Source organism: Eumetopias jubatus, unplaced genomic scaffold, assembly GCF_037043125.1.
Source record: "Eumetopias jubatus isolate StellerSeaLion01/CBP00866 unplaced genomic scaffold, mEumJub1_p1.0 scaffold_7, whole genome shotgun sequence".
Lineage (NCBI taxonomy): Eukaryota > Metazoa > Chordata > Mammalia > Carnivora > Otariidae > Eumetopias > Eumetopias jubatus.
Window position 1 is genome coordinate 29,072,367 of NW_028274813.1, and position 15,450 is coordinate 29,087,816.

General features: G+C 49.4%; 1 protein-coding gene across 2 annotated transcripts in view; it reads right to left on the minus strand.

The window, feature by feature from the left end:
- Positions 1 to 15,450, minus strand: part of RGS6 (regulator of G protein signaling 6) — a 557,198-nt gene that overhangs the window by 39,909 nt on the left and 501,839 nt on the right. For both annotated transcript variants that reach the window (XM_088024538.1, XM_028101509.2), the window contains 2 exons: positions 8,177 to 8,302; positions 324 to 510 (listed from right to left, as the gene is read on the minus strand). In XM_088024538.1, the coding sequence (XP_087880664.1) occupies positions 324 to 510; positions 8,177 to 8,302 (313 nt within the window). The remainder of the gene's footprint in view (positions 1 to 323; positions 511 to 8,176; positions 8,303 to 15,450) is intronic.

Consider the following 15,450-nt stretch of genomic DNA (forward strand, 5'->3'; position numbering starts at 1 on the left):
GTTATGGTTTCCGGACCCTACTACTGACTTATTACGGGACCTCAGGTTTTGTAAAAACACTTTGAGATTCTCCTGGAAAAGATAACACATATAACTAAATGTCTATCTCTCTATAACAATGTAACTGATCTAGGAAGCCGGGCCTAGGAAGAATTTCACTATGCACCTACCTGGAATGGTTTCCCCTGATGGACTTACAAATAATAAAACCTGAAATTCTAGCTACACACAATGCCTTGGACCTATGTGAAAGGGTGGAGTGGTGGAGTGGACAAACGAACACCTTTTGAGTAGATAAGAACCACTCGAGTAGATAAGCAAACCTGGGCATCTTCGAATGTGTATCTCCCTCCATCTTTGACGTTTTGACTGGTTATCTCATAGCTGTGAGAGTCCAGGTTGATTGCACTTGGGGCCCCTGGAGCCAGAAACTCTTGCCAGATTTCTTCTACCCTCTTGGCCACATCCTGGAGGGGTTGTTTCTTGAGATCTTGGACAGCCAACCAGAACCTGACGTGGAAGCATAAAGAAAGTCAGTTCCAGGGGGCTCAGGCTCTGGACTCTGCTGGATGTGGTCCCAGAACTGAAATCCCATGAAACTCATTCTGCTGCATCCCGCAGCCTTCCCTGCTGCCCCTACCTAGGTAACAAAGACGGTAGGGACTGCTGGAAATCCATAGGGTGCTCCATCATTGTGGCGAACTGAAAGGAAGTGCCCATTAGAAAAATCATTGTGCTTCTGGTTACCAACCAGAGATTTCTTTCCCTTTACATCAAGGTTTTGCAACCTCAGCACTATTTCCATTTTGGGCTCAATAATTCTCTGTTTTGAGGGTTGCCCTGTGCATTGTAGGATGTTGAGCAGCAACCTTGGCCTCTACCCACCAGGTGCCAGTGGCGACCCCTCCCCAAGTTGTGACAACCAAAAATGTTTCCAGATATTACCAAATGTCCCCTAGGAGGTGAAATCCCCCCTACCCCCCAGTTGAGAGCCAGTTCTCGCCACAGGTGCCCTGATGTGGACAATGTGAATTCCTTTGTCCTAACCGGTTGGGATCAGTTTGCAGCATCAAAATTAAGGAAATCACAGAGGCAGAGAGAATCTTGGGATCATAGAGAATATCTGAGCTGGGAGGACCCAGCTATTCATGTTGCAGATGGAAAGGCAGCCAATTTGCAAGGTCGGTGTCCAGCATGATGCTTAGCATATAGTAGGTGCTCAATAAATGGCTGTTGGCTTGAAGATGGGCTCATGAGGAACCAAAGCTGAAGAGGCATACATGGGGAACATCTATGCCAAAAGATTCTCCAGGGAGCACTGGAGAGAAAAACCTCTTGCTCACTTCCATATGTGCCTTTCATGAATTCCTCAGCATCAGCATGGCAGCGGCTGTTGGAAGAGCTGGGTGTGAGCTCTTTTCTGCTGAGAACTGAAACAAATAGGGCTAAGCTTGGACAACAGCTCCCTGGTCGTGAGGATGGTTTCCGAGGCCACCCCAGGGAGGGCTTGCAGCAGGGCCCAGATCTGAGTAGCACACTTTGTGCCTTGTGAACAAGACAGGCCCGTGTCCCCATCAGTGAGACATGAGGACAGACCCCAGGCTATGTGGTTCCCATAGCCATAGTAGTCACACATACTCAAGTCAATGAAAGGGCATAAGAGAAGCTGGACCACGACGCGGTGGAAAGTGCATTCAATCTGTCATCGAATTGCACCCAAAGTAAGATGTACTTGTCCCCCCCCCCCCTTTTTTAAAGGTTAAGCATGTTTTTCTGTTGCTCTTCTTAGAATTGTCTTTGGAGCCAAGTGCATGGCCCAAAGGCGCCACTCAGTGGCCAACTGCGGTAATACAGCTCCATTTCTCCAAGGAGAGATGTTTGTGTACAGGGGCTTCTGGACTCATTCTTCCCCTGCTTTGGCATTTGGGATTCTAATACTCTCTTTAAAGAAAATCCTCATGGTTCCCTTGTTGGTCCGGAAGAGCAAGAGGCCAGGAAGGAGATTTCACGACCTCACTTGACCAGAAGACCAGGAAACACAGTTCTGTCCTCATCTTGCCTATGCCACTGTTTTGGAATTATGCCTTTCTGGGCATCTCTTTCCTCATCTGTAAAATGGGTACAAAGTGGGTGGCAGGATATGTGACATGGGTCTGAAGAAGTTCCCATCCAGGTGTAACGGAAATGCTTTCAGGTCCCGTGGGTGGGAGTGGTGGAGGGGTCACGGGGGCAGCCACAGGTTCAGTACCGGGCTTTCTCCTAGGGGGTCTGGGCAGAAGCTGCCAGGGGCTCTTGCTCCTGCCATCTGTCATCACCTGCCCCTCAACACCAGCCTGCATTCTTGCTCCCGCAGGTCTGGTGTTCACGTCCTCTGGCTACTGGGGAGAGAACAGCAAGGGTTCTCTGAGCAAAGTGCAAAGGCGGGGGAAACTCTGAGCCTCAGCTGGGGAGTGGGGCTCTTCCACCTCCCAACCCCATGCCTCCAGGTCCTTAGGTCTCTCCATCCCGCCCTCGAGGTCTGCCATGGAATGAAGGAGGTGGCCGGGACACAAAGATGAAAATGGTCACCTGGCGATGACAGCGCCTATAGGCTTTCTTTGTCAGGACAGCAGGGTTTGATGGGCAGGTGGGATTTAGGAAACCCAGTTCTAAAGAAGGAAGCTGGTGTGGGTTTTTCAAAGGACCAGAAAGACTGCTAGTGGGCAACTCACCAAAGACTGAGTTGGTGAGTCTTTGGCAGCCACGTGCTGGGGCTGACGGGAGAAGGGCCCTCCCTCAGGGAGTTGCCTCTGGGCCGATTCCCCCGGCTGGAAGCAGCTTCTCTGGGCCAGCATCCTTCCCAAGCCTACCAGACCCTGCAGTTTCTCACACACATGGATGGTTCCTGGGCAATTTCCTGCTCCCTCAATCAATGTCATGTGGGGGGTCACCTTCTGTCACTTTCTGTCCCGTGTTCCAGGCTGCTCTGAGGAGGAGCTCTCAAGCTCCGGGAGGGCCCTGGAAGCTCCCAGCAGCTTCGGAGCTCTGTAGGCTCCTAGGGTTCCCGAGGCCTCAGAGTCCCTTTGGCAGAATGATTTGGGAGCCACAGTCATGCACATCACTCAGCTGGGTATAGAGAAGGTCTAAAGTGGATGTAAAGGGAGATTTCAGAATCAAATGTAACAAACTTTTACATAAAAATTAAAAAGGCTCCCTTTGTCACAAATCAAGACTTTTTAAAAATAAAAGTACAAGAAGAAACCACAGGCCTGTTAGAAGCCGAGGAGATGACATTCCTTAGACAGCCGTCTTTCCTCCCTGCCCTCGCAGGGACCCTCTCAGCCTTCTGTCTGCCTGGGAGGTGACCTGCCTTATCCTTCTCAGGTGACAGCAAAAATGCTGTCACAACAGCATCCTGACATCCCATATGTGTTTACCATCACCGGCTTCGAAGAACCTTTGTGTCAATTTGAAATTCAGAACAGGCTCTGGTTGGCGTTTGCCATCTGTGAGCCCACAGGCCTGAGGCGGGAGCGCTGAGCTCCGAGGCCCCCCCAACCCCCTCCCCCCAGCCCTGGTGGCCCGGCCACACTCCCCTTGCCGGGGGCCGCGCACCTCCCTGCCACATACCCAGGGTGGGGGCTGGCCCAGGGAGGCTGGGGCAGCTTCTGCCTTATGGAAAGCCCTGCAGGTACGGGCTCCTCCTGGAGGACGCCAGCGGGGAGGGGGACGGGAGGGGGGGGGCGGAGATGTCTGCTGCAAATCCGCCCATCCTGCACTAAGCCTCCATGGCTTGCAGCAGAAGGGCTGTCGTGACTGGCAGGCCACAAGGACTTGCCGGTATCAGGGAGACCATCTGTGCTGCTTCGCTGGAGTCCTCAGAGCGTGGGGAGGCAGCCCGTGCGCCGGCATGTGATGCGTGGGGATGGCTCAGGAACGCAAGCTGGCACTGGCCTGGGCGGGGAGGCCGCGGGGGGCCTCTGATGCCCCAGGGCCCAGCAGCAGCCGTGTTGGGGGGGCTCCGGGGGGAGAGGAGGTAGTCCCGGTGGCCTCCTCTGTCCCCAGGACGGCGGTGCGGACGGGGAGTGGGATTTTCTCCTCGAGGCAGGCTGGATGCAGGAACACGGCGCAGCCGTGGTCCCTCTCCCCCTTGCCAGGGGTTCTGGGCGGCCCCGCAGTTCTTAGGTTCCCTACTTTTTTCATAAACTAGGATTTTCATGGCTGAGAAAAATCTAGCTTTTAGTTCATTCCCAGAGAAAAAGCAAACTTGATGCTGAAGGAAGGCTTTCTGTGCCCTCTGCTGGTCAGCAGAGACTCAGGAAGGACAGAGGCAACTTGACCGGGTCCCCAGTGGGGCAGAAATCGTCCGGGGCCAACGGTGGCCACGAGCACCAGCCCCGCGGCGGCCGCCGAGGTACGCTCCTTCCCGGGGCAGTGGCTGAAGTGCCATAGATTGTCACGGTGACGCGCCAGCCACCTCTGTTCCGATTAATCATGTGTTTGGTTAGTGGGGAGTCCCGCCGGGCCTTGTGAACCTTCCCAGGTCCTCCCAGGACCAGGGGCAATTCTCGGAGCCGGGAGCTCTCCAGGCAAACCTGGCAACTCCCCCGTGTTCTCTTTAATTGCTTCTCCCTTCAGCTGACACTGTGTGGAACTGGGATAATCAATCTGCAGGTTAGAAGAACAACCACGTTCTCTCAGGAGACGTTACAGCTCATAAAAAATGTACGGGCAACGCTCTTTGCTGTGGGTTTTGAGTTTTAACTCGTGCCCTGCCGGGCAGCAGAGACCACCGTGCGGGGAGGGACCAAGATGGGCATAGGGGCGATGGGGAGGGGACAAATGTGGATGAGGGACTCCTGTCACCATTCTGGGAAAACGCACAGGACGAAGTCAGATAATGCACTTGACGCCCCTGCTTCTTGCCTTATGGATGACAGCCCGCGTGCCTTGTGCAGGCCCCCAGCAAACAGCTGTCTCAAGGGCCCTGTGCGTCTGAACAGGGTGCCACAGCTCGGAGTGCCACAGAGAGCACACGTTCTCACGCTGTGCCGGCTGCAGCAACATGCACTGGCCATGCCCGCTCTGGGCCCTGAAGTTGACGCCCCTCCCTCCATGACCTCACCATGAAAGAGGACTTGAACTTAGGTCGTATTATCATAGACATCTTTCCTTAAAGGACCCAGGGTGACTCTTTGCTGTTGTGAGAGTGATTTCTGTGTCTCTTGGGGGCTCCTCTGGGCTGCTTCTCTGAAGCTCTGGTACAGGTTCAACCACTTGGCTACTTAAACGGGGCTGTGCAAAAAGGTTCCGATCTAAGTACCCCTTTTGCTAGAGAGATGCGAGGGAGTATGGGAAGATGAAATGGAGATGCCCTTTGCAATGGATCCAGTTGAGTTCTGGTTGGTCTCTTTTTTCTCCCATCCCCTGAAGCCAGTTGCCTGGGCTGTTGATCGGTCCTGGGGAGAAGAGATGATCCCTAGCGTGGCCAAGGCAACAGATGGGCAGGATCCCTGGGTTATGCCGCTTTTACAGCTCCAGGGGGCGCCATTCACAGGACGTGGTGGAGGCGCACCGGCAGGGCACCCATGGCTGCCCTGCTCAGCTGAGTCCTTGGGCCCTGGGTCATGGGGGCTGCTAAGCCACTCTCTGTGGCTGGAGGAGTGAATGCAAAGGGGAGGAGAGGAACCACCTGGGTATGGATGACTGAAGAGTCCTAAGTAGTTGTGTGATTTCAAACCGAACTTTCCCCCCACATGTCCAATTATGCTGAGTATCATAAAAGTGGAACTTGGGCCTCCAGAGAGGATTTTATAAGCTCCTGGGCTGTACTTTTTATCTCCGGCTGTTCTATTTTCTTTATCCTCTCTCCTGTCATGGATCAGAGGCGGGTCCCTCTTTAAGTGTGGATTTATGCATTCCTGCTGGGGGTGTAGATGAGTCACTGGCACACTCACAGGTGCTCCCCCCACCCTTTCACCCAAGTGTAGCCCCCCCTGCCACAGGACCAAGGAGCTGGCCGAGGCACAGGAGGTAATGGCAGGATGAGGTGCTGAACCCCTGCCAGGGACATACTGCTCCCTGCCCTCTTGGCCTTAAAGGTAATGCGTTTTCGTTACACTAGTCTGAACCTATGTGTGGCTCTGGCTGCACTCAGACTGGGCACGGAGGTGCTGAGCCAGCAATGCTCCCGCTCAAAATGACCCTCAAAATGACCGGGGCCCAGTGGTGGTTTTTCAAAGTCACCGTAATGGTGCAGGTGGCAGAGCGTCATAAGGCCACGCATGGGCTGAGAAATAGTCAGGTAAAGGAGGCCTCTATATCACTTTATTTTGGGGGGGCCCGGAGGGGACAGAGATGAGAAGGAGAAATGGGAAAGACTCCCAGGGGTGGCTCACGAGGACCAAGCTCCGTGTGGGTCCTGGGGGCTGAGCCTGCGCACAGAGGGGCTGCTTGAGTGCATCCTGCCGGCCACAGAGGGCGTGGCTTCCTGGTCAGAATCCGCCTCGTCCACGCACAGCCCCGGAGGCTGGTCTGAACCGCAAGCCTTCTGTTACAGATGCTTAACTAGGAATAGAAGCAAAGCTGGGAGGTGTGTTCAGGACAATGGCTCCGCCTCAGGAAAGAACTCTTGTGTCCTGACCTGGCATCAGATATGCAGCCTTATCTGTTGTACAGTAAGCTCCTGGTTGCCTGGAAAGGCATCGATACATATTGTTTACTGGCATCTACACGTCGCCCTTGGGCTGTGTGATGTGGGAGAGCCCCACTGCCGTACCTTCGCTCATAGGGTCTTCTCGCTTAGAATACGCTCCCTCCTTCTCATTTGTCTATCGGTATCCTGTGTATTTTTCAAAGACCGGCTTGTGATTTGCCTGCTCTGGCTTACATTCATCCCTCCCTTTTAAAAACATTTCCAAAACAGTTCTTAGAGTTTATACTCATTTATATTCATGTGACGATTTAATAGTTTCTTGTGTTTTTTTTCCTCCAGGGCCTACAAGATCATGGTAGGCAAAGATCATGCATCTTGACTTGTTTGCCTCCCTCAGCAGACTCTTGCGGGGCTTGATACAGCATAGGTGTGTGATAAATAGTGCTTGATGTATGGGACTGATATGGTCTCTACTGTCAAATAAATTACATGGTCTTTGCACATTAACACCGGAGTGGACAGTCCTTTGCCCACAGTCTATGCTCTGACTTTTTAAAGTTAAAAAACATTTAGAAAATGAATAAAACCACCCTTTCTGAAAAAAATACCACTGGAAGATGGAAATTAACCCAGCATGCAAAAAAAGAACCGTGTGTCAAAAAAAAAAAAAAAATCCTGAGCTTTCCATCTGAGAAGTCACCGGTTTGCTCAGATCATTCAGGGGGCTCAGAACCATTAGGTCTCTGTGTCCATTCTAATACAACGGAACCCTGAATAAACCACAAGTTTCCCAACTTTTCATGACAATGGACCCTCTCCCACTGAATGCTCTCCCTTTCCTCCCTCTCTCAATGGACCTCATGTTTTGAAAATTTTGCTTTTTCCTTCTACTGAACAGTAATTATTAATACATCACTACATTTCCCCTCATCTTGATTAGCTGGAGACCAACAGCGACGGCCATGTGTTCTCATTGGCAGCAGGTGACCAGAGCAACACAGGGTTGACAGAATCCCCCCAAAAGGAAAAGCATGTTTTAATTAGTTTTTACAGATATGTCTCCACGTATTGAAATATATACCTTTGGCTTTTTGAAATTCTAAAATGAGCTCAGGGATCCCTCTTTTTCTCTGGTTAGCTTGTCAAGTATTCGGGACCCCTGACTGAGAAGTTTTGAAGGAGACAGTCTCTGAGCTGCCTTTCCACTCTGCAGCTCCATGGTTCTCTGGTTTCAGTTAATGCACGGTGTCATCAGACCCATTTGATCATTTACTTATCATGGGAGACATGTTTCCAACAACTTGAACAAATGTCATCTGGACTTACTGAACAGAAAATGCTGGTCTGGGGAAGTGCCCACATGGGGATGCCTGAGCTGCACATCAAGTTTGTCCTTCTCCACTTCTGCCTTAGCCAGATTAGTGGGGATGTGAGTCTGCACCCTCGTGTTTTTATTGAGAGAGGGGTGGCGGAATGGGAGGCTGAATATGCACATCTCCCCATACAGCCTCTGCACATGGCTGCAACCTTTGAGAGAGTTACCTGAGGTTTTCTGAGCTGAACTCGGACTCCAGGAATCTCCGGAACTGGTCCCGCCCCACCTGGTCCTTCAATACCTCGTCGAAAGAGAAGCCCCATCTCTTGACTCGCTGCTGGCTGGGTTCTTTGCTTTTGAGGGAGAACAAAGGTTTAAGAAAATGATCAATGCTAGGCAAAAACTGGTGTCCTATTGCCTCCACCAACTCAAATCTATTTTGCTGCCACACGCCGAAGGGCAATGTCTCAAATTTAAGTGATAGATTTGGTAAAACCTACACAAACTCCAGATGCAGACTCGGCACAACCTCAGCCAACAGTAAAATGTCTCTTTAGAGAAGGCATTTCAAAGGGGCAACGTTTAGGTGAAGGTCACCAGGAGACCCGCCAAATGGCTGCCGTCTACAGGAAATGCAACAACCCCATTTATTTGGCTTCCCTGGACCCTGCCTGTCCGTTAATAGCCCAACTCTCGACTCTACCACTTCTCGTCTTATTTAGATCCAAGTGACATACGAGCGGTCAGAAATACATCAGCTCATCCAGGATGAACCCTATCACTTGCTTAGAGGCAGAATGTTGTGTCCGTTGAACAACCACCTGGTCAGCGTTTCTGATGCTCTAGGCATTGTTCCGAGCATCTTAACTCTGCTGACTCACTGGGTCTTCACAACTGTTCTGTAAAAAATGTACTAGTATTGGCCCCATTTTACAGATAGGGAAACTGAGGCCTAGTGATCGTTTGCCCAGAGACACACTAGGAAGTGATGGAGTCAAGACGCATCCAGACAAATGTGGCTCCAGAGTGCAGTCCTTAGCCCGGCTGTGCTGTCCCACACCCATGTGACCCTCCTCAGACCAAAGCAGGGGTTGGTCTTATTCTTCTACTGTGGGAAGATGAGACTAGTTCCTTCAGCTCTGTCTTTCCAATTGCAGTTCACTTGTGTATTTATTTGCCTGACCCTTCAAGTAGCAACAGTGTCCTAGGTCACAAGCCACATGCCATAACCACCATATGCAAGGAGTGGTCTGGGGACCAGCGGTGGACTCTTAGGCTCCATGTCAGACATGGGGAATCAGAATCCACAGCACAACGAGATCCCTGGGTGAGTTAAGTGCTCCTTAAACTTTGAGGAGCATGGGTCTGGCAATACTTACTTCCCCTCTTTTTAAAAAACTGACACATATTTCTTATTATCTCTAATGGCATTAAGTGAATAAAATCATGGAGTTGATATATTCTCAATATTTATCTTAGAAAATTACACTCAGTGAGAAGGGGGAAGAGGGCGCGTGTGTTCAAAGGTTTGGAACAACAAAGAGCTCCAGCTGAGTGTTGCCCAATAGAACTTTCTGCTATGATGGGAGTATTCTGTATCTGTTCCCTCTATATGGAAGCCTCTAGACCCGTGTAGCTCTTGAGCACTTGAAATATGGTCAGTGTGACTGAGGAACTGATTTTTAAATTTTATTTCATTTTAAATCATGAAAGTTGGGGCGCCTGGGTGGCTCAGTCGTTAAGCGTCTGCCTTTGGCTCAGGTCATGATCCTAGGGTCCTGGGATCGAGCCCAGCACTGGGCTCCCTGCTCGGCGGGAAGCCTGCTTCTCCCTCTCCCTCTCCCACTCCCCCTGCTTGTGTTCCCTCTCTTGCTGTGTCTCTCTCTGTCAAAAAATAAATAAAAAAATCTTAAAAAATAAATAAATCATGAAAGTTGATGCTGAGGTGGCCCCATGTAGCTCTAGCTACTGTATTGGAAGGCGCAGCTCTGGATTTAAGCGATTCAAACCCAGCCCTTCTATTTCTGCACTGCAAGCCATAACCAGCAGCAGCAGCAGCAGCAGCAGGATCTTCTAATTCTGAGATTGTGTGCTTGGGGCTTGGGAGGATCTTGTGCATAACTCGGCACCTCTTAGCCCAGCAGGGTCACCATGGAAGACCAAGCTCATCAGGTCAAACCTGGGGACTTCCATGAAAGATCTCTCCCAAAGTTCCAGGCTGGGCCTTTTACAACAAGACAGAAAGACAGATCCTGGATTCTCTCAAACGCAAGCCACAGCACCCATCACATTTGATAGCTTTCCAGGGGATGGAAAGTGTTGTGTATGGAGAAGTCCTCCTGGGGTTGAGGATAGCAGCAAATGTAAGTCCCAGAGAATGGCAGGATCTTTCTGCCAGGGTCATGCTGTGGCCTGGAATGGGCTCGATGGTTTGCTCTTTGCCAACCAAGCAGGGAGGGCTCTGCATGGATGGTGCTGAAAGCAGGTGCACTCCGCTTGAAAGCTGTGTTCCTTGAGCCAGGTGTGGGAAGTCGCTTTACTTTTGCAGGAATTGCCTCATGGATGCACACCCACCACTAGCACCACCACTTTCTGCTACTCAGCGGTGGGTCCACATTCATCCTACCCGCTTACCTAGTGATGTCATGGTGGGGAGGGGGGAAGAAAGGTCATTTTGGGGGCAGGCCAGAAAGCTTGGGTATCATGTAAGCTGCAGAATCAGAGGCATAGGACAGAGATCAGGACATGCAGAAAGCTGCAAGGTCAGCCTTCAGCAGAAATAAGGTGGTTCTGAACAGACAGGACACCCAGATGTAGTGGTTCTTAGGGTGGCCATAATAAAGTACCAACTAACTGGGTGGCTTAAAATAGCAGAAATCTATCTCATAATTCTGGAGGCTAGAAGTTTACAATCAAGGTGTTGGCAGGGCCATGCTCTCTCTGAAAGCTCTAGAAGAGAATTTGTTCCATGCCTTTCTCTTAGTTTCTGATGTTGCCCGCAATCCTTGGTGACTGTTGGCCTGCAATGCATCACTCCAATTACCTGCCTCCGTCTTCACATGGTGTTCCCCCTGTGTGTCTATCTTCACGTGGTATGCACTCTGCATGTGCCTGCGCCTGTTGTCTCTATAAAGATACCAGTCGTACCGGGTTAGGAGCCCGCCTACTCCGGTTTGAACTCATTTTAACTCACTGCATCTGAAACAGCCTTATTTCCAAAGAAAACCATATTCGGAGGTTCTGGGAGGGGTGTGAATTTTTGGGTGACACTATTCAACCTGGTACATCTGGGTCCCCTCAACTATCCATTAGTCACAGTCCTATTTCTACACGTGGATGCTCCATATCTGTTCCTTTTTTCCTAGTACATTTGGCCATTGGGATCTATTCTATTAAGGGCTCCTTGGACACAACTTCTCTAGACGTGTGTTTCCTGCATCACTTGGGTATTTCAAGCATCATTCTCTTTAAGGTTCAAGATCAGATTTGAACATGTTGTTACCATTGAATGGTCTGTGTGGTTATAAAATAATTCTGAAAATTAAAACATCTCTGAAATTCATCACCAGGTGACTGGTACAATAACTTCACTGTGGCCTAACTGAAACAAATAACTCATGGAACTCATAGCCCCTTTGTTTTCAACCATTGCAGATAAATGCTTCCATATGACTGTTTGCTTACAGTTTGCACTCTTGGTTAGCCTTTCAAGGGTTATGTCACCGTCTCTCCAGCTATCTTGTCAGCTCTCTGAGGGCAGAGACCATGTCTCATGCATCTTTGTATTCACCTTAGCGTTTTCACACAGCAAGTATTCAACACTAAGAGGAAATCAATAAGAAAATGTGTATAGTGATGGGGTGATATGTCCTTACCCTGACAGGACTTTCTAATTGCTGGCTGGATGCCTTTCCTTTACTCTAATTTGTCTTCTGTGTCCACTGATTCTTACCAAATGCCTACACCCCACTGGGCAGCCCAAACCAACAAGAGCATAGATAGGTGGCTCTCCAAAGGAGTCCATCTTTCATTCCAGCTGATCTCCCAACCTAAGAGCATGGAAGAAATCTCCCAGATTGAGAATAAGAAAGACAGATTCAGAGGAAGCAGCCATCTATAAAACATTCATTTCTGCAGGGCCAGTATAGTGGTAGGCATGGTGCAAGGGGCTTTCCTTACAGTGGTCCCTTTGAATCTCAATATAAGTCAGCAAGGTGGAGATTTGTATTCAGACATCCAGAGCTCAAGACAGGTCAGATTGCCCAAAGCCACACAATTGGTAAAAGGCAGACTGGAATTGGTACCTGGGTGTGTCTGTCTCTAAAGCCTTTTCTTTTTTTCCCCATGACCTTGTCTTCCACTACATTTCCCACATTTGATGCCCAAACTAAGATTTGGAGAAAGACATAATTCATCTTGAAAAGACTTTTGAGGGGCGCCTGGGTGGCTCAGTCGGTTAAGTGGCTGCCTTCGGCTCAGGTCATGATCCCGGGGTCCTGGGATCGAGCCCCGCATCGGGCTCCCTGCTCAGCAGAGAGTCTGCTTCTCCCTCCCCCTCTGCCTGCTGTTCTGCCTACTTGTGTGCTCTCTCTATCTCTCTGTCAAATAAATAAATAAAATCTTAAAAAAAAAGAAAAGAAAAGACTTTTGAGTCTTTAGAAAAATTATGAGACAAGAGACAATTCCTTAAACAGGAAATATCCAATGATGCCATTTTAGGGTCAAGGCTATTAAAGGAACAATGGCAATTTTATTTGAAGCTCCAAGAACAGCCTGAGGGTCCTGCCTACTCCGATGGGGAGTGGTCCGGGTATGTATTGCTGTGTAACAAATCATCCCCAAACTTTGGCTTAAGATGGTGATTTAGTATTCTTTGTCACTGTCCCCTGGGTTGACTGGACTCAGCTGGGTGGCTCTCATGTGGGGTCTCAAGTAGTTGTAGCCAGAAGCTGGGGGTGGGATCACCGGAAAGCTCAACTGGGCTGCACACCCAAGATGGCTCATCACATGGCAGTTGATCCTGGTTGTTTGCCAGGAGCTCAGCTGGGGCTGTTGATGACATGGCCTCATCAATGGCCTGGGATTCTCCGAGCATGGTCAGTGGGTTCCAAGATGGAATATTTCAGGAGCAAATGTTTTTAAATGACTGAGGTAGAAGACACAGAGCTGCTTTATCACCTGTTCTCAGAATGTTAGTTCTGCCGCACTCTATCGGTCAAATTAGGTACCACAGCCAGCCCAGGTGAAAAGGTAGGGAGGTGTCCCCTCCTGATGTAAGAAGTAGCCCATGAGAACAAAGAGGGAAGGCGCACAGATGGGGCCGTATTTGGAGACTGACCACCACAAGGAAGGAGCTTGACTAATATGCTGGACTAATAGTTCTATCAGACTTGCTGGGCACAGGCAGTCTGGGGATAGTCGCTGCCTCTCAGCAGGTCAGGCTGGCTGGTAGTGGATACCTATAGCCAAAGAGGATAAACCAGGTCCCTTGTGGCTCTTGGCTCATGCACCTGATGTTCAGCGGAGAAAGAAAGCTAAACCCAAATCAGAGCAAATTATGGAGGGAGCAATTTATGAACCACAATTCTGGCAGTGCCACGTTTTGTTTTTGTTTTTATCTGGTTAATGGCACGGCCAGGAATACTTCCCAGAGACCTCCCTGAGACACTCTCCTGGTGGTATTCAGACTACAGAGTTCTCTCCACATGCAACCTGGCAACTTTTGGCTGATTTTTCCTCCACGGTGAGCCCTGGCTATCGCTCTTTTCTTTAAGCTTTATTTCTCAGAATTTTCATCGGATAGACTTGAGATGTGGTTTGCCCATCCTTAAAAGGGTAGCCTTATATTGCCCTCTGAACAGATGCTTTCTCATCCTTGGATTTCTAGATCTAATAGTTTATCTGAGAAGGAGAAAGGATGAAAGCACAATTTTCTATTATTATTTATGCTATATCCCATATCATCTTGCCAGTTATCCTGTTAAGTCCTGCTGCTGTCTTCCACTGGGCCCTCTGTAACCTCCACATGGCAGAGACAGTATGATGAACTCTGTAGAATTCAGACATTGTGTGTGAGGCCCCTGCTCTGGACATCGTCATGAGTCTGCCTGGAGCCATAGAAATCAAAGCCCATCTCAGACTAACATGAGTTCCCAAGGGGAGTCCTGCTTTCTTACCTGCTGCGTCTAGTCTGCCACAAGCCTCCCACAAACCACCATTTTCACCCCAATCCTTCTTCCTATGAGGTGTTTGAGGGGTGGAAGCCTTTACTGAGATTCAAAGGTTTTGAGAAGGGGGTACATATTGCACCACGCAGCAGCAAACATTTAAAAAATCACATATTTGACCTTCCTGTTTTTGCAAAGTCCTTCGACTCTGCAGTACTAGGGTTCTTCCTGGTCTCTCCTGTGACTCTGCTCTCCCTTGCCTCTCACTGCACTTAGGTCTCCCTTCTCGGAAACAAAAAATACGTTCTTCTCATTTTCTTATGTCACAAGTCCCTCCCCTTGTTTGAGTCTCTGCCAGCACCCCTGCCCTCTGAGCCTGATTTTTGTGCCTAAGTGATTTATCCATGTTCTTTGCCAAATGAGAAGGAGTCCTGGGGCTGGGAGAAAGGATAGCATGTTTAATGCACCTTGCTACATTTGCATCTTGAGAGACCTTTTTTGTTTGGAATGCAGCACATAGTAAGTTCTCCATACATATTTGAAATAGCCACTCCTTCATCCAGCCTCCATCCAAACTATACTTTTTGAATCCCTACTATGTGTCAGGCATAGTCCTGTTTAAGTCCTAACTAGAAAGAGAACCAGGGGGAGGATGTGATGAAGAATAGCTGGATAGATGGGGTGACCACTAGAGAGTGAGTGATCAAGCAGACCTTTCTGAGGAAAGGTCACCAATGCTGAGTGAGACTTGAAGGAGAAGGGAAACCAGCCAGGAGAGGTTCTGAGGAAGCAGGCCAGGAAGAGGCAATAGGCAAGAGTCTGGAGTTCATTAAAATAAAGTTAGAAAGAAAACAAACAAATAGGTAGTATGTAGAGGCAAAGAAATTTGTTATCAGCAGATGATAAACTCTGAGGAATTTGGGGAAGGTATAAAGCAGATGGACTGAAGTGGTATCAACTGACTGAAAACCACCTGTGTCTCTGTGGCCATCTGAAAAGAAATTAGCTGGGTCCCCAACAGAAGCCTGGGAAAACCCCAAGCTCTGAGCAGCAGGACTGGAAGTAGAGGCAATTGGTGGGCATTGGATGGGGACATGTGGAAGAAACGCAGAAATATGGACCAGATTAAAAAAAAAACAAAACAAATATGGACCAGAGGCTCCCTATGGCAGAGAGGGTCTCCTCAGCAAATGGGGGGTGTTTTCTGGCTAATATGGGTAATAAAACCAGAGAGTAGTGCCTCTGTAATCTCAGGGTGAACAGCAAATATAGAGGGAAAATCATCTCAGCAAAGCAGAGAAACTTCTAAAGACATTCCAGCCTTTTCCCTACCT